This window comes from Cyprinodon tularosa, unplaced genomic scaffold (genome assembly GCF_016077235.1).
Source record: "Cyprinodon tularosa strain WSP-4 unplaced genomic scaffold, ASM1607723v1 ctg140, whole genome shotgun sequence".
Taxonomy (NCBI): Eukaryota; Metazoa; Chordata; class Actinopteri; order Cyprinodontiformes; family Cyprinodontidae; genus Cyprinodon; species Cyprinodon tularosa.
Genome location: NW_024038221.1, coordinates 84,803 through 109,928, shown reverse-complemented (window position 1 = coordinate 109,928; position 25,126 = coordinate 84,803). Strand labels below are relative to the sequence as shown.

The window sequence follows — 25,126 nt, the reverse complement described above, 5'->3', positions numbered from 1 at the left end:
ACAATTACTTGTCACAAAATGTCTCTGAACTAACCCCCAAAAATATCGAGCAACCAATAAAAGACAAGTAGAAAGATTCCCTGAGAGGTGAAGGGGCCAAATAGACGGTACGTGATGAAGGCCACCTCTCTGTTTGACAATGAAATAATGCCACCGCCTAAACTACTCTAGTCTGATGTACATTACATAGACACTTCAAACCATTAAATCTTGTTTTACATAAATCTCCATCCACCCACATTCGTGTTGTGTAAGAGCAGGAAAACAGATTTATACACGCGCAACACAACCACACCACATCAACCGTCATCTGAGCAAAGACATGAAAACCTCCTAATTAACAAAACATAACTTTATGATTATACAAAGATAGTTTTTGATTTAAGTTGATTGTTTCTTAAAATCATAAATCAAAACCAGTCCAATCTATTTTACAGTTTTGAATGTATTACTTTGTTAGAACCATGGTTTAGTAGATTTTTTGGGGATTTTTATTACATATTCAAAACTGAATATATGCTGAATAAATATGAAAAGATATGAAGGTTAAAGTTAAATTAAGTTAAGTTAAAGGCATGAAAGATTAAAAAAGACTACATTTTTTTGTGACAAAAAGCAAAAAAAAGAACATTCAGGCATATGTTAGATACAGTGATGTGCTAATCTGGTTTTAATAAACATAATTTAAAACATTTTTTTTTAAACCACAAATTAGAAGTAAGGACTTCGTTTTGTAAAATTAGCAAAACCAAGGGACTGCATAATGCATGAAGCTGTGTAATGAAATTCTTTGTCAACTAACTAAGTCCTATGTTTCATTGTCAGATCTTAAAAACTCCTTTTTGTAATACCTGGAACAATGCTAACTCCAGATGTTTTGAGTATCTTTTTGATTCTTAGCAGTTTGCAGATAAGTGGAGAATCCAACCTTCACGTGTCCGACTTTTATCATTGGGTTCTCCCTAGAATCTCACTACAAATTGACTGTAGATTTTAACCAGAGGGCTTCACAAACAGTATTTTTCAAGTTATAATATGATTGTTTGGACATTTGTTGACAAGAAAGACAGTGAAGAGCGTTTACAATACCCTATCAGATTTTAGATAGACTCCTACTAGGCCCCCCATAAGGCTGTGTGCTTTCACCTCTACTGTTTATTCTATAAACATGTTTTAGAGCAGCCATAACGACAGATGTATTATGAAGTATACAGATCATTGCTTGTAGTCAGTCACCAGTAATGAACAAGTTTGTAAAATGGTGCAAGGAATCTTACATATATTAAGACTAAAGATTTATAATTTTTGATATCAGGAGAAAACCTAAGTACTAAACCCAATTACTGTATCAAAGATTAGGCCAACAAGATGTTTGTTTTAACAAAAATCTCTGGACTATTTTAGATAAACTGAACTCTGAAGCAGATTGTGAGGCATTGTGCAACAATGCCGTCCTCAATCTCTTCTGCCATTTTATTATTATTAAGGCCAAACTATAGTAACACTTTTTTTTATCCTGCTTTTATTCATCAGGTGGTGATCGATGGACAGCTCTGCCCCTCTCCTCACCCAAGTGTCCAAGTCTTGTGGCTGAAGGTTCCAAGATATGACTATAAAGTCGATCATCGACCTCCGGCTTACGTTATGCTTGAAAATGGTGTGAATTATGGACAATCAGAGGGTTGCAAAGAAGTCTTGTTATGAAACACCGTTCATGTTCAGAACTTGCACGGCAAAAACAATCTAGAAATAAGTAAAAATGTGTTAAATCAAGTGTATTTACCCTTAATTTGAGTAGGTAAATGAGATACTTTGCCAATGGAATGAGCATTGTTACTCTTAACATAAGGTAATTAGATAATATGCACTTGAAATAAGACAATGAAACTGTGTTTTTTTATTTTAAGTGTAAATTGTCTTGTTCCATTGGCAAGATGTCTCTTTTACCTCCTCAATTCAAGAACAAATGCACTTATTTTAAGAAAAAATGACTTATCTAGATTTTTGTTTTTTCCAGTGTGGGGTCAGTTCCTTCCAATTGGTCCCCTCCAGGTGTCACTATCGTTTCCCACGTTTGCATTGAAGTCCTTATCATATGTATTTACATTTTTACACTTTAACTGACAAAGGGGTGTATTGATGGAATATTTAAAAAAATGATTAGACAATATCTAACAACTTAGGTGTGTAAGCAAGACAATAAGTTCTTCACCATTCCACTTATGTGTTTATCTTAAGTATTTGAATGTGCATGCAAATCAGCAACCTGTGAGAACTGATACGTTCTTTCCGCAATGCTGCTTTCTGCACTCCTGATTAGTCTTAGTTTTGTGCAAGCATTCATCACTGTGCTGGTATCATGTCTTACATACGAAGTCGCTGTGATCTCACTGAGTGGTGTGTGGGAGTGTGAAGAGGAGACCAGATGGGGTCTCGCTGGATGAAGGACCCTCACTTCCCACTCACACACGTACACACACACGTACACACACACACACACACACACACACACACACACACACACACACACACACACACACACACACACACACACACACTCAGAAAACACATACAGTTGAACATGACGCTCCTCTTCAGTTTGTGAGGATCACATGGTTGCATAGCAACACTCTCAGGGATCATTGTGATACAGTTAGCAGTGATATTCCTTCAGTCATTTGGTGGCACATTTGTCATCGGTCTTTGTTCACGATTAATTGAAGGTGAGTCTTTGATGTGTAGCCATCCAGTGAAGGAAAGTGACGCACATGCACTGTTCCATAACATGTCATGTACTCCTACTGATATCACATCTATACAACAATGGATTTCCCTTCAAAGAGAGGCTGTGCACTGGGCAGATAAATTACATTTTAACACTACATTTGAAGAACATAATCTGGAATTAGAAACATCATGACGATGTATTACTTTTCAAAATGCTTCACTGGCATCAGAAAATATCTTCATGAAAATAGAACAATGATGTATGCGCTGTTCTAAAATAAACAATATAATCTTTTTATTTAATAAAGTTAGCCTTCAGTGCTTGGACTATTTCATTCATTTTTCTAACTACCCAAAACAGCGCTGTCTGCTGGCGTGCCTGGGGGAATACTATATCATCCTGTGGCAACACAGACAATTGTTGTTAGTAGAATAAATTTGGTCTGTGAGAGATTTTTTGATAGCAATTATAACGACAACATCAGCATCCTTTTATCATCCGGCTGTATTCCCCATTCATTTATCAACCCACACATCAGTCCAACTACGCAAACACTGATACAGCCACAGCTGACTTACGACAGTTTGCTTCATCTGATTTATCTTTGCAGTCTGCATCTCCGTCACACATCCAATGCATGTGTACACACTCTCCACTGCCGCACTGAAACTCCCCAACTGGACATCGAGGTTTCTGAGGCTCCGTCCTGCGGCTGCAGCGCTCCATGGATTCGTCCGATTTGTCTTTACAGTCTGGATCACCGTCACAGCTCCACAGGGCAGGGATGCATTCAGAGTCATTACAACGAAACTCGTGTTGACCGCAGCTGGGAGTTGAGCACTTCTCCTCATCACTGGCATCCCCACAATCATCATCACCATCACAGACAAAAATGGGGGCCACGCACTTTCCGTTACGGCACTTGAAATCTTTGGAGGGGCAGGCCTTTTCATCTAAAAAAAAAAAAACAGAATGGAAGAGGGAGATAAATAACAGTGATATCTAATTTTATATAATCAAGTAGAATGTATTCAATTATTTAATATCTATTTAGCAAAATATTACAACCTGCTAATAATTTGAGAAACATGGAGCAACAATATTTCGTTTGTATATATTAGTCTCTTTTCCATAGCGTTTTACAACACTTATTTATCTGGGTAAATGTACTTTCCTGGGGCTTTTTTCCCTGTAGAGCAGTATTTTTCAAACCTGGCCCTCAAGGCATACTTGCCAATTATCTTGGATCCCTCCCAGTTTTCACGCACCCGATATCAGTTGATAGCAGATTAACAGGGTTTGTTGAACTGTAATTACTTGAATCAGGTGTTTTGAAGCAGGGAAACACCTAAAACTTGCAGGAGAATGCATCTTAAGGACCAGGGTTGAAAAAAAAACTGCTTTAGACACATTACTTTCTGGGCAGTTGATGGCTGGTTTGGACAGCTGCAGTGCTCTGTTCCACCAGCTGCGGCTGTAACCGATTAGTGTCAAGTACAAATGTTTTTTTTAATAGTGCATGCTTGTCATGAAATGCATTTTAAGATGTTTTTTAAGCAAGAAAGTACAGCTCAAAACTTAATCTGTGCAGCCAGCTTACGTATTTAAAAATAGCCTCCTTTTAAATCTTTGTAGAAGCAGCAGAGCCAAAAACAAAAACTAAGTAAAAGAAACTTAAGCAATCAATCTGAGTTCATCATTTGTTGTATCCAAAGGGACTGAAAGCTTGATTCTAACAATACTTATAGAATCAGTCTTAGTTCTGTATTAGACTCCACAAAATTGTAATTCATTCATTGTGCATTGTTTTCCCATTTTAATCCCTCTTAAAGCGTGTAGTCTATGGTAATTTCCCTCCATGACAGTTAAAACACCATTACCTTGTATGGAAGTATTAAATGCACCATCTTTTGGGGTCAAAATTTGCAATACGGTTATACATAATTTCCCCAGAAATATGCAAATTGTAACTGGTACCTGCTACTTGTTCCTACTTAACTGATAAAATCACATTTTTTGCAAAGCCAAAATCCTCTCCACACCTCTGTCCCTGGATTGTTTGCCAACCCTACATAATGGTGACTGTTAACCAATTAGGTAACTCCTGAAGGAATTTATTTGAACTGGATTCTTCCAAAGGGGAAAGGTACTGAATATAAATACGTGTTACACTTTACAGGCTTTTATTTGTGAAGATATTTTAAAACCATCAAATGGAGTAACTTTAGATTTAACAAAAAATTATTATTTCAAATTTAATTCTAGTGCACAACTCTTTTGTGCTGAAGTGTTTGTGGGAATGAATCTGGAAATATGAGAGTTAGCATATAGATTGGCTTTATTCAAATTCTTCGAATCATAAGGAATGCTACACATGCTGAACCATGCCTTTCCATGCTTCTCTGAAGATAAGGATAAAAGCGGGTGCTGCTCTTAAAAATCTATCTTTAATGAGCAGAGTACAATTGGAAGACTCCTTTTAGCTTTTGAACTTTTGCGTTTGTGAGTTAAAGAAGGAGTGTGGTTGAAAGTAAGACATGTTAGATATTCAGCCAAACTCTAACAGAACAAAAAGAAAAATGTAATAACGAAACAATTTCAATATCCAAGACGAAATAACAACTAAATAACCATTATAATCAAACAACAGCTAAATACATATAACAAAATAAAGGAAAACTCTTCTGACTCTAAAAATAGAAATCTTAATCCGACTCTGTATGTATATCTGATCAAAAAACAGAAAAATAATGCCAACTGGATTTAGCATCAGGAAAAGAGCATTTGCATCAAAACAAGAAATGTGAAAACATTACAATACAATGAGTCTAATCTTACCTTATCCAGTAGAGCTTTGGCATTTTTTCGAAGAAATATGGATTGAGAACAAATATTCATTGTTGTCTGATTAAGTATTTTAGACTTTGCTTAAGTTTTCCTTACAAGAAATTCATTTTGTTTCCCCCACATTAAAACAGCCCTGACCAGTTTTACAAAAGCCTCTTTAATAATAGCACTATTTATCCTTTACCTGGCAACTGTGGGACTCATTATGATAACAGGCAATTCAATTTCTTGGTACCTATTAGAGCTAGCATGCTTATCACCCCCGCACAAGTCAAAGGGATTTAATTATCATGTCATTTAGATCAGCATCGTCGTCTCAGGAGTTTGTGCAAAAACACCCCCAAATATCAAAAGGGGCTTTTTGTATGACAAATATAAACATACTTAATTAATTCCACCACTGACTTGATATAAAAACTAAAGTCAAATCATTATGTTTTTTAAGGTTTGAAGGAGCTTTTCATTGCAGTAGATTGGGTTTATTCCAGTTTTTGCCATAAAATTCTAAAGCATGGACAAGAAGCTTAACAGTTTGGTTTTCACTGGGAAACATAATTACAAGAGACAAGAATCTGTTTGTTCATTGCAAAGAAAATCAGTCAAGAATTGATTAATTGTTGTATTTTAATATCAGATAAAAATTTTAAAACAATGTAATTAGACAGGCACTTGTGTGCAAAGTTGGTATTTTAAAGTAATTAAATAAATTACAAAAAAATACAATTAAGTAACATGCTTACAAAAAAACCCTTTTGCTAACATTCTTACAACATAAATTTAAAAATATATAAATTTATATATATATATATATATATATATATATATATATATATATTATATAATTTATATATAAATATATAAATATATAAAAAAAATAAAAAAAATAAAATATATATATATATATACACACACCTATATTTAATATATATATATATATATATACACACACCTATATTTAATTATATATATATATATATATATATATATATATATATATATATATATATATATATACACACACACATATATACATATACACATATATAAGACTGGATTAAAACAAAATTTCATTACGTTTATTAAGCAGTCCAATTTCATGAGTTAGATGCAAAGTGTTACATTTTGTTCACTCGAAGATGTAAGTACTAATCTGTTTTCAGTAGATGTTATTTGTAAAACTTCATAACTTAAAGTCTACCGTTATTCAGTTCAATTGCAATTCCGTTTATCTATATAGCACAAATTCACAACACATGCCTTCTTAAGGCACTTTACAGAGACAAATCAACCAGATCATACAGTCAGACTGGTTCAAAGTTTTCTATCTAAGGAAAATCAGTTGACTACATCGACTCAAAGGCAATCCCTTACACTAAGCATGCATGTAGCAACAGTGGAGAGGAAAAACTCCCTTTTATTAGGAAGAACCAACCGTGGCTCAGTGTGTCGGCCATCTGCCGAGGCAGACTTACAGATGAACTGATTAATCCAGGTGTATCTGGCCATGGTTAGTGAGGTAAGACACCATCAGTTCATCCAATAGAAAGTTGTCTTCAGTTCCGGAAGTAGTGAAGTTATGCATAGAGCCGACTTACAACCAAAAATAGAGGCATAAAATAATTTAAGGAACTATGGTTGAAATATCCGAGCTATAAAAAGTACACAAAAGGAAATACTGATGCATTTTAAATCCAAACACAAACCATTAAAAATGCCTTTGAAATAGCTTCTTAGCTAAAAGGTTGCTTTTACTTTTACCACCTGGAATGAAAACTAATTGAAAATACCCAAAATAGCCTAGTCTCCTAGTTTTAAACATTGGAACAGCAAGTTCTATAGCATGCAAACTTTCAGGTGGTATTTTTCTGCAGCAACGATGCAAAGTGAAAATGAAATGTCAATAACCCAGTGGTACTTAAATTCTTTACTTTTGTCCTTGATCAATAAATAGGTTTTGCCTGCAGGTACCCAGAGGATATAGCCGGTGGAAGATTCATCAGCAGATGTACTAATGTGTATTTCCTATCACAAGAGACCTGATCCACAGATCAGTAAAATGATTTGACAGGCAGTACAGACATGGGGGGAAAAAAGCATTTCAACTAGAGAGATTGTGGTGAGCTAAATATGTATCTGAGCTGAACATAAAAACATTCATTCTGTTTATATTCCTCATAATTAATTTGTGCATGTTAAATAATTTCAAAGAAAATAAAATGTTCAAAAGTCATATTCCTTTTCTGTAATACCGTTAAAGAAACAAATGTCAGAGGACTTACACATTGATTTAGAGCACTGCTCCTGACTAGTAATGAAGGACATGGCTAATTTAATTTATTCCAATATTAAATAGTAAGTAATCTTGACCTGATTACATCTGGACTTTAACCTTTCCTCTTAGGTGTTTCAGTTTAATTTGGGATCACAGTTCTCTATCAATGCTTGCCCAGAGACACATATAGATAGCTAATAGATTGCAAATGCTCACTCACCCTTTGAAGGAAGATTATTGAACTCATGTCCAGTATGAACAACACAGCACAATTGTTATGCATACATTCGTCAAGGACAAACGATGCACCCTTCTAAACCATTCAGTGAATTAGAATGTGCTTTATGTTAGGGCTAGTCTGTTTCATTAAAAGTACCTTTTGAAAAAAAGACAACATTAAAGTATTTTTGATTTTTTTTTTTTATTGGTATAATGTAATATTCAAATTCTAATTGTTGTGGTTTCATTAGCTATGAGTGGAAAATGCTTATTTATACTACATACTAAGTTCACAAAATAAAGGCTTGAAAACAACAGTCTGTGTTTAATTAATCATATTTGTTTTTAAGTGGTGAACTGAATTAAAGAAATAAACTTTTCAGTTATATTGTCATGTATTTAATGCATTTCTACACAGAATAAAAACAAATATGGACTCTACAATTCAGTAGTTTTAAGGTTTCTGTAGTGAGAGAAATCCAATAAGATTATGGTCTAACATGTCAGGCAATGAGCTGTGAGTACATGTAAGCATGCAGAGGCTTCCCAATGCACACATCAACAAAGCAAAGCATCACAGTAGGGTCGGTACAATTAATCACATTTTAACAAAATGCAATTTCCAAGATTGCAGAAGCAATTAAAAAAAGTAAAACAGACTTTCTCACTCCAGCCCTTCAGGTAGCAGTAATATGCTTAAAGGAGGTTTGGGCCACACAGGTGGGAATAGTAAGAACTTTTCCACACAGTAAAACGGTGAAGTCCTGCAACAGCAGAATCTGGAGAAGCAAGTTTTCAAAGTCATGAAGACAATAAAACCTTAAAGGTAAAGCTGTTTGTGGTTAGTGCAGCAGAACATCCAACAAAATCTCGATCGCAGTATTGGATGAAAAAATTGCAGTGTTGATTTTTGGCAAAATTGTTCAGCCTTACATCACAGTTAGACACACATAAACTAGAAAGATAAATAATACAAAATCCTGCACAGAATAAAGTGGTCATTGTCATAGAACTCAATTATTTTTGCAGTCAGGTAACTAAAGGTGATTTAATGGTGTTCTTTTATTGTACCTGAACAGGAAATGGCAGAGAATCTGGATTTAAAACCTGTGCAACTGTACACCTGATATTGTTACCATGAGTTTTATTTTTAATACTTATGTAGCTACACTGATGCCTAATCTTAACATTGTTCAAAGAGCAAAGTAATTTTATGCCTAATTTTTCAAAGCACAAATGATGTATTTCCCTCGTATAAAAATATGGAAAAACATTACACAGAGAGAAAATAATAATGGGGTTATATGCTACTTTTTTGTGACAACAAAACAAAAACCAATTTAAAGTGCATTTATTTTAAGATCCAGATTTTCCACAGTCTGGGTATACTGGTCTTAAATGTTGGTATCTTACAGTAACAAGCACAATATATAGTAAACAGTATGCCTATAATGGGAACACTGCAACTTCAATAAATTAATTATTCCTGTAAAGTAGACTTTCTAACATAATTGTATAATTTCAACAGCACATTTCCAAATAGAGATAATTTTTCCCCCCACACTGGTTAGGCTGTAATGTATAAATGTCAAATTTAGAGTAAAAAGCATCATGACAATGTCTTGATGTACTATGGCAGTAGAGTCGGGGGAATCCAAGAGAAATAGCAAAGATAAAGAGAAATTCACGACCAAATTCATTGAGATTGAAACCCTTTGTTACCAGACTGGTTTTCCTGAGGGAAAATCACATTTTAACCACATGCATGACAATAGAGTACTGTGGGGACTGTGCCATGCATTTTTTGACAGCTCAATCAAAATGCCATCTGACAGCAGTTTAGGCCTGAATATAAAAAGCTTTACAAGCCACCCCAGTGGTTTAGTTTTTTGGGTAAAGGAGTGTGATGGATTATCTAGCAAGGATATGGAAGTAGAGGGAAAGTAAGTATTATGGGCAACATTTCAATGATCTAAAGATTTAGTCTGTTAAATGTAGGATGCGACTCCACCATCACCCTTCTCATTGGATTTTTTGAACTCTTATCAGTATTTGTTTCCTCTCTGAAAACACTCACAGCTGCAGAAATGTTTTTGCTTTCCCTTCTAAAATCTTTTTTTCCAAATATTATTTATGGGATTAATATTTAACAAACTCTTGATACATGAATTTTTTGTGGTTTCTATATTTTAATGTTATGTTTAATTTCTGCACAGCTTAAAAAAAAATGAGTTTCTATATTTACAAAGAAAGTAACAACATTTTAGAACCTAATGAAGACGTCAAGCTAAGTTCACCAGCCAGACCAGTGCCTGTGCAAAATGTGTTGATTATAAGATAATCTAAATGAGAGAAAAAGTAAAGTGGAAGAGTTAAATCTAAATTGATTAAGTCTTTGGATCGGGGAGAAGGGGATTCTTTTCTTTCAGCTCAGTGGTTTAAACCATGTTTGAAACAATCTTTCAATCTGTAATCATTTTCAAAGAAAGGGATTTGAAAGCAACATAAATGATTAAAAAAAAGGCTTTATCCCAAACTGAGAAAATTTCATGTAGCTGGAAAAAAACAAAAACAAATAGCAAACAAAAAAATATTTAACTTTTTCAATATACCATTATCAATAGCAGGACAGCCGATAATGTGTATAATTTCTTATAAAGTGAAATTCATATTCTTAGAATGTCAGAAGGAACAAAATACCATTCCATGACTGATAAACATCATTTAGGAAATTAACAAACCAAATAGAAATCCTCAAACGTGGACAGATGCCATAAAAAACTGTACTGCCATTTGGCTGCAAAAAAAGTCACATTTTATGCTGAGTCTGCTCATTTACAAATCACTAGTAATTCTGGACATAACTGACCCTCCATACCTAAAGTCCGGATTGCAGAAATACAGAAGCAAAGTAAATAAATAGTGCTATGCATAATGTGTGTGTCAGAATTCTCCTATTTCGCAAAATAAACACTGGGAGCATGAATAATAATAATAAAACAAAAAGGTCTCCCTTTTTATTTCACTACAACAAGCCACAGTTTTTGCCCTAAAGAGGGATTATAGTCAGTGAACTAGTTCAAAGTTCAGTTCACACATTTTAAAATGAACTAGTTCAGTTCATAGTTCATAATTCAAAACCAAAAAATGAACTAGTTCATAGTTCTTTTTTTTTTCATATATTGCTCAATTACACATAGCCTACTGTAGAACCACAGACAGCAATTATTTTATCAGTTGTAACTCTTAAACTGTGCGTCAGATTTCATCTTCATATCCAGTTTTGAATCCTTATCCAACCAGGGTTTACATTAGCATTGAGGGGACAGATTTCCCCATTGTTGCTTTAACGCTTTGTTGCTGTCCATTCACTTCACACTAGTAGCAGCTGCAGCTTTCACCCCTACAGTATATTCTCAAAAACATCAGGAAAAATGTGCTGCTTGAATGGTCTTTTTTATGAGTAATTATTAAAAGAAAAATAGGAAAGTAGTCTTTAAGGTGCAAATGTTTTTTTTTATTTTAATAATTTTTTCCATTTGAAATTCCATTTCAATACATACTAAAAAGGAATACTGGAATCCTGGAAAATTATACCAGGCAGGTTTAACAAACAAGTTACATGGATAGTAAAACCCTCAAGAACAGGGGTCTTCTTTTCCAGACCAAGGACCCCCAAACTGATGGCGAGATGGAGCGGGGACCCCCTAACTATATATATTGTATGAAATTGTGTCCTATAGTCACTCTATTACAGATGGAGTAATGTAAAGAAATAAATTTCTCCCTGGGATTATTAAAGTTTTTCTGATTCTGATTCCTGGTTGTTGTGAAGGAAACGGTGCCCAGCTTGAAAGAGCTCCTGTGTGTCGCTGAATGTGTGCATTGATGACTGAAAGACATCTTTTGTCTCCATTTATCTGTTTACTACAGTGTGTTGATTTCATGTTAATGAGTATTTAAAGACATTTCAATTAGTGGGGGAAAAAATTGCAGGGGGGAATATAAAAATATCAACTAACCATGCAGACCCTCATGCAGTACCTCCGTAGACCCCCTAGGGGTCGCGGATCCCCTGTTGAAGATCTCCGCTCAAGAAGATTTTACTAACACAAACTGAGGGACCAGGCTGAGGTAGGAGGTAGGAATTTAAGGTTACGTAGCTGGTGTTGCCAGATTGGGTGTTTTTCCCGCTACATATTAAGGCCTGTTTACGGTTTGATTTAGCCGGGGTTTCGCCTGGAGGACTCTATAGAAATCTGCCAACCTATTGAACGGAGCTGAACTGAGAGAGCGTGCCGTTCACAGACACCAGAATGAACGAGTTCACAATAACGTTCATCAGGCAGTAATGCAGTACGTTCAGTTCACGTTCGCCCAAAATATGAACGAGTTCATGAACTTTCATTCAATGAACGCGTTCAGGCACAACACTGATTATAGTGTTATTTAATGATACTGCCACCTGTGCTCAAAATACAGAATTGCGGCCTTCTTTTACTCGTTCTTGTATTTAGCAAGATTTTAACCATTTTAATCTTACGTGGAGTTGCCATTGCTGTTTTAGTCGAACTGGATGTTGGTCACATCTGAATATCCAAAAATCCATCTTTAATATAACGCTTTGGTTGTTTGATACATTGGACCTATTCAGCATTGGATGCATTTGTTACACCCGCTGAACAGTGGAGGAACAGTAGTTTGGATGCATCTGCAAATACAATGTTATTTAAATATATTTTTTTTTATAAACTTAGATAAAGTCCTTTTAAATTTAATAATTAACTGGTAGCACTACATTGGCTTTTGAAACATCAAAGCCTTGATGTTCGATCGCAGGACTCTACTCTTAAAGCTTGTTAACTTGTTCCTAAATTTCTTATAATGGGGTTATATTTCCTTAGTTGGATTTCGAAAGGTTAGTTGACTTTAACCTCTATTTGCCACCTCATCCTCTCAATAAATAAACATGCAATACCTACAGAGAAACCCTTGGTAGAAATTCACCAAAGAAATAAATGCCCTAAGAGAGGTTGTTATGATTCTGGCCTGACTGTTTACTGATGTTTACATTCTGCTCTCATCCCCACTGGCGAGCTGAGTGCTCTTTATTTCCACCTGTGCAGACCATACCCACTCCCAATTAGCGCAACTCCGCTCACCTTGTCTCCTGGCTGTATACGCCCTTACTGGTGATAGGGTTACCTTTTAAATTTAGAAGAAAGTTTTAGACCCCATCAAAGTGAGACTGGAGAACATTTGTGATGACACACTCTCTCAGAAAGAAACCCCAGCACTGCTGTGGATGAAGTTGTCCTGCATTGCTGTTAAACAATGCAGAATAAGGAAAGATAATTTTTGCCATTTCCATTATTGTTCCCTCCTTTACACTGATCATACAAGAGCTGATACTACACCACACTGCACATTGATAACTGGTGGTTGGTGGGATTCAGGTACATATCTGCACGCTCCATGATTACAGCCTACAGAGATAGCAGGCACTGCTGCTGTGGGAAGAGCATAAGTAGCCCTATTTTGGACTTTACATTGTAATTGTTAGCAAAAAATAAAAGAATAATTGGAGGGGGAAAAAAGAACAAGGACTCATAGTTACAAACTTTAAAATGTACCCATACAAATGCCCAGACATGTGGCTCTGTCTTGAAATACTTAGGCAACTGTTGTGCAACTTTAATAATGTGAAACTAGTAATTATGTGGTGGAGCTTGCAGAGTTGAAAATACCGGTTAAATTAAATTATTCCCAGTTAAAGTTTATTGACGGGCAGTAAGGTAGTAATGGGGAGAAAATACTTTGTATTATATGGACATATTGGCCAATGAAGCTGAAAAAAGGGGGAAATAAAGGATTTTCCTCTTTGATTCCAATTGGACTGTTTGATCTAGTTGAATTGTAAAGTGCCTTGAGATGACATGTGTTGTGAATTGCCGCTTTATAAATAAACTGAATTTATTAATATTTTGCTGTATATTGCTACCCTGCTGGACAGGAGCCAAGCTGTGTGCTACCTTGGTTGTTTTTTTTCAGCACAAGAAGTATTTGCTTTCATCTCTGATGATACTTTAAAAAATGTGTGCTGTATATTTGAGTGAATGGAAGTGGACGGCAATGCACCTGAAATAGAGAAAGGTAATAATATTAAAGCCCTCTTTTTTAGAAACCAGCCTGCTTGCATCTAAAGTGCAACTGCGTCTGGGTTCCCAGAGAGCCGGTTTGTGTGCGGGGCTCCAATACATTACACCTACGCACACAGTGAGAGCAGGCGCAGGATTATAAATGAAAGAAGGGGTGGTGGGGAGAAACCTAAGATGAAACAGGCAAGAACTGCAGTTCTTTGGAGTAAAATATTTTAATAGAAATGTGGGTAAAGCAAGAAAAACAAAACAAAAATTTTACTATTAATTTCTTTTTTGATTTTTTTCTTCAGAAATTAAAATGAAAGTTTAAACAAGCGAGTTTCATTAGATATGCTGTACTGCTTATATGTTAAAGAAGAATCAACAACCTGAGTTGGCATCAGATTGTATTCCGTGTTTGTGAATTTCCTCCTTCAACACACATGCACACAAAGATCACAGATATAATGTAATCCTTTTCTTCTGCCCTTCTATATCCTGTGATAAAACACCAGCTAAAACATCCCTGGAGGGCATCGATTCAGCCACAGAACGCCCTAATGCAAGTCAGCAGCACAGGGTGATACGAAAAGATCAAAAGTTCCCCCGGGGCCTGGATGAAGCTCCTCTGACAATTCGCTCTTTCTGTTGACCCTTTTAGTTGCTCTCAACAGAGTGCATAAAATGCAAAGCAAGCAGTAACTCTTGCAGACAGAACACACTGGAGCTAAGAAACCTGGATTTGTAAATGATTCAGTTCAATTCAGAAATACTTCAATGATCCCAAAGAGAGATTAAATGTTGTAACTCAATTTTTTTTTCAACTTTTTCCGAGTTGTTGTGGATATAGTGGTCTGTTTTGCCCCAGATCTGTAGAAGCCTCTTACTGAAGACACTATGTTGTTGTTTAACAATCTTCTGAAGATGATGCTCACTGTTGTCCATATTGTTCTTCACTTTAAAGATTTATTTTTTGTAAAATCATCTCCAGAGGTACCAGAGGATAACCTGACAACAGCCAGATGCATGTCTCGCTCCGCCCAGCTCCACTCACATACATCTGGGAACCCGCCATAGGAATTGCCTTTACTGAAGGCTGGGCCTTATCAAAACTCCTTGCATATGATTGGATAAGCCACTTGTCTGTCATTTTTATTGACGTGCTATTTCAACCACTCATACCGAAGCTAACCCGTGACGCTGTGAGAGGAGGAGCCATTTAGTAGATCAAGCTCTTGCCAAATCCGGTCGGGAGAAGGGCGAAAACATCGTTTCCACCGACAAAAGCCTTCAAAGCCGTACTCTGATGTTCTTTTGATGAAACAATATCAGATAGATTGGACAACACAGAAGAAATAGCAGCATCAATGCTAACGCTTGCTTCCTCAATGCGAGCCGCCATTGTTGTTGGAATCTCACGGTCGCTTCTCCACTCCAGGACACACCCACCCTGCGTCCTGATTGGACAGACCATAAATTCGGTTGGGGAAATCACTTTCAATGAGCGGGTTCCCAGATGTATGTGAGTGGAGCTAGGCGGAGTGAGACATGCATCTGGCTGTTGTCAGGTTAACCAGAGGAGTTCCTAGAACAGAACCTTCTTTATCAGCCTGTTGAGGTTTTTTAAGTCATTTGCTATGATTCTGTTACCCCAGCAATAATTGGAGAATAAGTTCAAACTCTCCAAAACACACTTATAGAAGATATGCAGTGTCTTGTTGCAAACGCCGAAGGGCCTAAGTTTTCCTTAAGAAGTACAGCCTGCTCTGTCCCTCCTTGTAGATGGCTTCACAGTGGCGTATCTGGACCAAACGACTGCAGAGTCATTGGAGCATTTCTGAAGATGACACAACTCTGGTTCTGGAAGTCAGAGGTGTACAGATAAAAAGAAATGGTTAAAGTACTGTCCGATGTGCTCCTGTACTGCTGACTAGTTGATTATACATCTGGCTCTTCAGTCTAACAACCTGTGGTCTGTTTGTCAGATAGTCTTTGATCCAGGCAATTGTTGATGTCCTCCAGCTTGGTCTTATGGAGTTTCTGACAAAATAAGTAAGGCTTAATTGTGTTGAATGCACTGGAGAAATCAAAGAACGTGATCCTCACAGTGCCTGTCTGCCTTATCTAAATGACAGTGGGTTTGGTGAAGCAGGTGTATGATGGCATTATCAACTCCAACTCCACGGGGATAAGCAAACTGCAGGGGGCTCTGATAGCTGCCTGTTTGTCTGCTCAGATGAACAAACGAGTCTCTTTGTAGGACCTTCTTGACGTGGGATGTCAAGACAAAGGGTCTATGGTCATTAAAGACTGTTGGCTGAGTTTTCTCTGGTACTGGAACAAGGAAGGAAGCTTTCTGGGTCTAAGAGGTGCTGTAGAATCCCACGAAGCAGCTCTGCTCCGTAGCATTCTCTGGTGTCTGGCCCAGAGCCCGGAGGGTCCTTGACCTGGTGTCTTAATGTGATTCAGGGTCTCCAGTTGCCTTTTTATTTGACACAGAAAGACAGGTGGGAGGGAAAGGGAGCAGCAACATCTTCTGATTTGGTTGGAGAAAAAAAAGCACATAGAAGCAGGAGGGTCAGTGCCAGAGATGGAAGATCAAACATTTAAGGTAAAAGAGGAAAGTCTTGGGTCAAAGGAGGGTTGGATGTCTGTTTAATTGTAGCAGGAGAGAAAGATGCTGAGCTTGTTGAACTCTGATCCACAAGCAGATTAATTAAACTTCTTTTAAACGCCATATCCATTATAGCTACTCCAACTTGTAGCCATCTTAAGCAGTGCAAGAATTATGCCTAGAATTATATCGAAGTCATATTTCTCTTCCAATTAGGAAAGACATACAGTACATCATGAGATAAGCCAGATCTCTTTTGATCTACATAGTTCAAGTCAGAATAAGTTAAAGACAAACAGCTACCAGTCAGGACTTGCTCATTTGCAGTCAAAGGAGTGATAGTCTGGGGGCAGGGTTATATTGTCCCATGGGCAGAATTGTATTTTAAAGAAGAACAAAGTCACTTCTTTCTATTTCCAAATGTATGAAACAAAGCTGATCAGTTTAAAAAATAAAGGCAATTGAGAAAAATATATAATTGAATTAATATAATTAATTACAATATTGTGAATGGCCACACCCTGTACGCACATGATTTGGTGAATAAGAAAAAATATAAATTTTACTTCATGATATTATAATCTGAATAAATTTTCTTTAGTGAGTTTAGTTTTTTAAGACTTAAACGTTTTTTAAACTATCCCACTGTAATAAAAGGAAAATTTTGTTATGGTTGCAAATACATTTGGAGGGTGGAAGAAATTACTTCCAGGATCTAGTGGATGAAATTAATAGAAAGTTAACAGATCCAGTAGAAATATAAGAAAGGTTTCTAATAGCTGAGAGAGAATATGTCTACAGTCTAAACTTTTACGGTTTTTCATTTGATGGTTTTATAAAGTTTAAAAAAAAAACAACAACAATATGACAAAAATATGTTTTACGGTATCTCTTAAAAAACAAACAGAAAAATATATAAAAAAAAAAAAAATCTTCTCCCCTTTGAAACAAACCCCCACCATAAATATAAATTAATAATCCCCCCCACACACCCTGAAGCAGATTAACACAGATATCTACTGTGTCCCTAAACGAAGGCAATTTCACATTAACATAAATTAAAGACACAAACTTTCTTAAGAGGCCTCCTCTAACTAAATTTATTAAAGAACCTCTCCTCCTGGATTCATGTTTTATTCAACATTTGGATATGCTCAATTAGGAACCCCTAATCAACATTAGCTGTCCTCCAACTATTGCTGTTAAAGGAGGGAGCATAGGAGAGAACATCAGAGGTGAATGTGAACGGTTGTGAGGATTAATGGCTGGATGAAAGCCTTGGAAATCTGTGTTCATAAGCCAGATTTAAACTAACTTTGGATGACTAAACTTTGTGCTTGCTTCAGAGTTTAGTCTATGGATAGTGAGCTTTAAAGCCTCTAAAATTAAAAAAATATTTTAAGATGCTAATTGGTTCAATCCTCAACACAATCATTCCCCAGTGGCTATTTTACAACTGCACTAGCTAAAGTATATTATATATAAAAAAAAGATCCAACACACATCACACATCCAGTGATGTATGCTAGGTTGGTTCCTCTTCACACTGTGCATATATATATATATATATATATATAAATATATATAAATACATGTATTAAATAGATTTATATATATATATGTATAAATTCTGCACTCAGACGGTCCCTGAGAGTTTTACTGGATTTCTGTTTTCATGCTCCACCTTAACCTACTCAATTTTGTCCAACTGGATAAACTATCGTCACACATGTTTTGTTACAGACTACATACCACTTGCAAAAAGAACAATGTCAAATCCCTCCAAACTCAAACAGAAACAATTTTTAGGTTCACAACCAAATAAGCTGTGCATGAAGTTCACCTAAAGTCATAGTATAAAGAAAGTGTGCTCTGTTTCAGTAATACATTATTCAGATCTAATCATAAAAAAATACTGTACAACTATTGCTGTGCAACATAAGAACAAATCGATAAGTTTTGTAATAATGTAAAATAAAGCTGTTGAGATGTGTTTTATACATCTCAACAGATTATTTTTTTTTAGTTTTTTTCCCAGAAAAAAATATTCTGCCCTTCATTTGGTGTTTATCAATGAAGCAAGCTATAGTTTTCATGTCTTAATGACTTCACCACCTTACCCCCACAATACCTTTTGCATTCACCAAGTTTCAGTGAATACATGACAGAAACTGAGTTCCTTTATTCATGGTTGTTAAAAAATTACCTGACATTTGTTACAGACCAAACATTTCTTTAGGTAATGCCTATTGCATACCTGGATATTCTGATAATGATACATTTGCAACACATTGAAGACAATTTCTGTTCTTTCTAACAAGAACATATGCAGATATGGTTTGGCCTACCCAGGCCATTTAGCCTTTCAGCTGATTAACCAAAACTCTCCACAGCCCCATTTAGTTCTGTGCGTCTACTGGAGTCAACATTTATGAGAGATCTCAGTTAACAAACGCCGTTCTACGGATGCCACATTAATATTAATATTCATTCCTATATCTCTAAATGATAGATCAAAAGATGATGTCGGCAGGTTATTAAACCAGCAGGCCTGCCATAACACCTCAGACACAGTCAAACCACATGAGGCTCAAAATCAATTATCATTGAAAATCCCATGAAATTTTAAGCAGCTTTATTAACCACATACAATAATAGACAGAAGCTTACACAGGTCAGAAAGATGAAAGGCATTAAAAAGAATATATGATCTATGTTTGGCCTTCATGTCAGATAATTAAAAGAAATCAAGCACTGGTGCAGAGAAAATAGAAAGTTAACATAGAAATTTTGTTATTTTTTTAATAAATTGGACATGAGAGAAACAAAGCGGGTATGTAAAATAGCATCATCAGTCTGGGTTGAATGTCTATTTCTGTATTCGCTGTATTTGATTAACTGGTCCAACAGAGTTAGAAAAGTCGAATGTAGAAAAAGCTGGTAAATGTAGAACCTTTGTCAACAGATCCAAATATTCTGGTATTCGGTGTACCTGACAGGTGAGGCAAAGTCAGCTGAAATTAATAGAAAGAAGACATTCAAACTAACGGTTTATTGTATGTAATCTCTTGCTAGTTGCTGAACAAACAGCTTTACATTCTCGAAAGCACCTCAATTTAACAACCAATTGCTTTGAGAGGTTGAGGAGCAGGAGATTAAAGAACCAGAGCACATTTAACTGCTTTGATACTAGCCAGGGGGGGTCTAAATTATTAAGGACCTTAGAAGGAGCCCAAAATCTTGCACTTCTTATTTTAAGGCCACAAAGGAAGATAAAAAGCAGTCTTGGCTACAATTATTTCACGAAAGGTTAGACATTTTCTCTAGATCTGTTAGCAATTATAATCAGATTTCTTTTTTTTACATTTTCTACTACTCGGTAAGGATTAAAGCTGCTAAGATTGCTCACACATCAACTACACAAGTTTTTCTTCTCATGATTCATTATGAGTTTATAAAATTCCACAAAGTATTTGGTTGATTATCTTTAAGACAAATGTCAATGTGTCAGATGAAGATAACAGCTGGTCTTTACAAATGGAGAATTAACAGTTATAACAGAAAGAGCAGATTGATCTAAACAAATCCATCCTGTAGAAATATGCATACCTATATCGAGTTTAAGGAACATTTTCTGTGATTCAACCCATTTATTGAAAAATGATATACTTCCATGTTTCTGTTTGTTTCAGGTTTGGAAATCACAAAAGCTCAACGGGCCTGATCTTCAAAGATTCCAAATAAGGAGCGCTAAATTGAACAAGCAATAATTATTTTGTCCGTGCAAAGATTGCAAAACAAACTGCACAACCGTTCTGTCTTGTTACTCACAATATTGCATGTTCTTTTAGCAGTTTAATAGTGGCCGTAAAAGAAATAGAAGTTTCTATGCCGTGTAATCGGAGGTATTTATAATAAGAATTCAAAAAATAATGGTATTAATACTAAATAATAAAATATTGTGCTTTAAACAAATTAAAGAAAAATTTAACCATGCTTTATGGACAGTGAGTTTTTAAAATTAACACCAGAAATTTAGAATGAGAGGAAAACATAACCTCTGTTCATAAAAGTTTCCGCATAAACCATTTCAAAATAATGATGGACAACTCAGGGCAACCATCCAGTTGGTGACCAAGCAAATGCTTCAGATTTGAGCTGTATATCCCATCTGAAAATTGACATCTGTCTTCATTATTCCTTTACAATCTGCAGCTGTCAAGTTGCACAAGCCATGCAATATCAACACATCACCCTATCGACCCATGAAGCAGTCTTGCCCTCAAACTAGACAGCTAATAGGAGTATGTGGCCACCCTATGCCTAATGAGTCAGAGGCATACTAGAGCTGCCACAAATTCTACCTACCTTTGTATAGCAAGGATTTTAAATAACACAGTTTAAAAAAAATGCTAGAAGGGCTAATTATGAGATGCCAGAGAAAGTTCAAGAGGATGTAACTTTCTATCATTCTTTACGATCCGCAAAGCTCTACAGGTGCTGGTCATAAAATTAGAATATCATGAAAAAGTAGATTGATTTCAGTAATTCCATTTAAAAAGTGAAACTTGTATATTATATTCATACATTACATACAAACTCATATATTTCAGATGTTTATTTTGTTTCATTTTGATGATTACAAATGACAACAAATGAAAATCTCAAATTCATCATATCAGAAAATTAGAATATTGTGAAAAGGTTCAAAATTGATGGCCCCTGGTGCCACACTCTAATCAGCTAATTAACTCAAACCACCTGCAAAAGCCTTTAAATGGTCTTTCAGTCTAGTTCTATAGGCTACACAATCATGGGGAAGACTGCTGACTTGACAGTTGTCCAAAAGACGACCATCGACACCTTGCACAAGGAGGGCAAGACACAAAAGGTCATCGCTAAAGAGGCTGGCTGTTCACAGAGCTCAGTGTCCAAGCACATTAATAGAGAGGCGAAGGGAAGGAAAAGATGTGGTCGAAAAAAGTGTACAAGCAAGAGAGATAACCGCACCCTGGAGAGGATTGTGAAACAAAACCCATTCAAAAATGTGGGGGAGATTCACAAAGAGTGGACTGCAGCTGGAGTGAGTGCTTCAAGAACCACCACACACAGACGTATGAAAGACATGGGTTTCTGCTGTCGCATTCCTTGTGTCAAGCCACTCTTGAACCACAGACAGCGTCAGAAGCGTCTTGCCTGGGCTAAAGAGAAACAGGACTGGACTGCTGGTGAGTGGTCCAAAGTCATGTTCTCTGATGAAAGTAAATTTTGCATTTCCTTTGGAAATCAAGGTCCTAGAGTCTGAAGGAAAAGAAGAGAGGCACTTCATCCACGTTGCTTGAAGTCCAGTGTAAAGTTTCCACAGTCAGTGATGGTTTGGGGTGCCATGTCATCTGCTGGTGTTGGTCCATTGTGTTTTCTGAGGTCCAGGGTCAACGCAGCCACATACCAGGAAGTTTTAGAGCACTTCATGCTTCCTGCAGCTGACCAACTTTTTGGAGATGCAGATTTCATTTTCCAACAGGACTTGGCACCTGCACACAGTGCCAAAGCTACCAGTACCTGGTTGAAGGACCATGGTATCCCTGTTCTTAATTGGCCAGCAAACTCTCCTGACCTTAACCCCATAGAAAATCTATGGGGTATTGTGAAGAAGAAGATGCAATACACCAGACCCAACAATTCAGAAGAGCTAAAAGCCACTATTAGAGCAACCTGGGCTATCATAACACCTGAGCAGTGCCACAGACTGATCGACTCCATGCCACGCCGCATTGCTGCAGTAATACAGGCCAAAGGAGGCCCAACTAAATACTGAGTGCTGTACATGCTCATACTTTTCATGTTCATACTTTTCAGTTGGCCAACATTTCTATAAATCCTTTGTTTTTATTGGTCTTCAGTAATATTCTAATTTTCTGATATGATGAATTTGAGATTTTCCTTTGTTGTCATTTGTAATCATCAAAATTAAACAAAATAAACATCTGAAATATATGAGTTTGTATGTAATGTATAAATATAATATACAAGTTTCACTTTTTAAATGGAATTACTGAAATCAATCTACTTTTTCATGATATTCTAATTTTATGACCAGCACCTGTATAAACTGCCTCCCTGACCTGTTTCTCTGCACAGCCGGCAGGATATTGATTCCAGCAGGTTTTCCTTGTTTACAAGAAAGAAATTATACTTTTGTTTAGCAACGCACTGCTCAAAAAAACAATCTCTAGGAGAGTTGCTTATCCCTTATATTCATGTAACGTTTAATTCTTCCTTTGGGAAACTACACTTTGCTTCAGGCTAGATATCCAAGCATAGCAGTAACAGCCATTCAAAATGGCCCTTTCCAGTCAAACACCAGCAGAATGGCAGCCCATTTCCCTGCAGCTCCTGGCAAAATCCCATCTAACTTCCAGCCACTGGCCTTCTCCTGGGCGTGCAATTGTTTTTTTACTCTGACTCCACCCTTTCACTGAATTACAGGGTCTGACCAGGAGATGGTGCTTCCCTTTAGATCTTCATGTCCACAAATCATCACAGAAAGAATATTTTAGTGCAAATATTGATGTTTAAAAAGGAATTGTAGGGGACCAGCCAAGGGCCCATCAAGGAATGTGGGGAAATGTTGAATGGCAGAGATGGCAAAAGTACTCACTTTCCATACTTGAGTAAAAGTACAGATACTTGTGTTAAAAAATACTCTGGTAAAAGTGGAAGTACTGATTAAACTTCTTTACTCAAGTAAAAGCAACAAAGTACAGGCTTGTAAATTTACTTAAAGTATAAAAGTAAAAGTAGAAACCACTTTTTTCATGCCGTTGCCTACATTTTAAATGGATGTCTGCCAATAGGACCAGATCTCCGTTGTGTTCATTTTCAATCATCTCGTCCTCCATGCTACTATGCTAACGCCACCGCCACCAAGCTGCAATGATTTGCCGCCAATGAATACCGCCGAATCTGTCGATTCATCTTGTAGTGGTGCGTCAAATGCAGCATACTGACTGGGAAGTTTTATTGCCGAATACGGAATGTTTACTGAAGCTGTCGCAGTGGATACCTTGAGAGTTCGCTACGCTGGTGAGTAAGTAAAGTTTTGAATGAAAGGTGACGTTGTAATTTCAGAACTAGTGTAAATTACCGGGTGAATTGTTTGGAACTGCCGCCGCCATGACGGCCGGTCTGTGGTGCATGCTGGGAAATGTAGAGAAGGATGTGACGCTGTGTGTGATAGACGGCGGCGGCTATACTTTGGGAACAGAGGGGGAAAACGGCTCCGTTTTCACAGTATCGATGACGTGAAAAATAATAACGGTAACTCCATTGAAATGATTCAAAACTAAAGTAACGAGACAATTTTTAAAAATGTAAGGAGTAGAAAGTACAGATATTTGTGTAAAAATGTAAGGAGTAGAAGTAAAAAGTCGCCATAAAAATAAGTAGTAAAGTAAAGTAAAAATATCAGAAAAATCTACTTGAGTACAGTAACGAAGTATTTGTACTTCTTTACTTCCCATCTCTGTTGAATGGCTACTACTGTATCCAGCTAATGCAGCTAATATTCTCTGTGTACCTCTATGCAGTCTAAAAAAATAATAAAATAAAATGTATCAAGTGTTCTGGAATTAGCATCTGAAGACTACAGTCAAATTTAGTAACAAATAAATAAAACTTGAAATAAGTGAAATGCATTTAACAATATCAAAGAAGGTATTTAAAGTATCTTTGGGGGTAAAGGGGAGGATGTGTGGTGATAAGTTTACCGTCCTACGTGCTCGTACACGTTTTCACTTACTGGTGGTGAGTCGTGGAATACTTGCAAAACTTCTTCTGGAAAGTAAGCTTATAAACAGCGACTTTTAGACAGAACGTGCACGAGGAGAAATGGGCTTGTGCAAGCTCTTGCACACATTTATTACACTTTACCCCCTGGAGTGGATACAGCGTTGTGCATATGCATTTCCTTTTTTTTTTTTAAGAGGAGAGGATGGGTCTTTTCAAAAATTAGCAACTAATCTTCCATTATACCTGTAAATATTGGAACATGTGGCTATTTTTACTCAAGGTATTTACATCTGGCAAATCTCTCATTAAATTGGAGCTTTATGCTGGAAAACAGATTCGAATAATTATAGTGATTTAAATGATGCATTTTAGTCAATCTTTTATGCCCATCCTGTTGAAACATTTAAAAGGTGACAATATTGTTGAGTGTGTAAATATTTGTAATAATTCACTTACATATTGCTTGACTCTAAATATATTAATATACACTCTGAAAGTTGGAAATGTGATATGCA

The 25,126-nt window shown here is 36.3% G+C and overlaps 1 protein-coding gene across 1 annotated transcript in view; it reads right to left on the bottom strand.

The window, feature by feature from the left end:
• lrp8 (low density lipoprotein receptor-related protein 8, apolipoprotein e receptor) overlaps window positions 1–25,126 on the bottom strand; it is a 143,155-nt gene that overhangs the window by 64,507 nt on the left and 53,522 nt on the right. Inside the window, exon 4 of the mRNA XM_038278392.1 lies at window positions 3,307–3,681. Within this exon, the coding sequence (XP_038134320.1) occupies window positions 3,307–3,681 (375 nt within the window). The remainder of the gene's footprint in view (window positions 1–3,306; window positions 3,682–25,126) is intronic.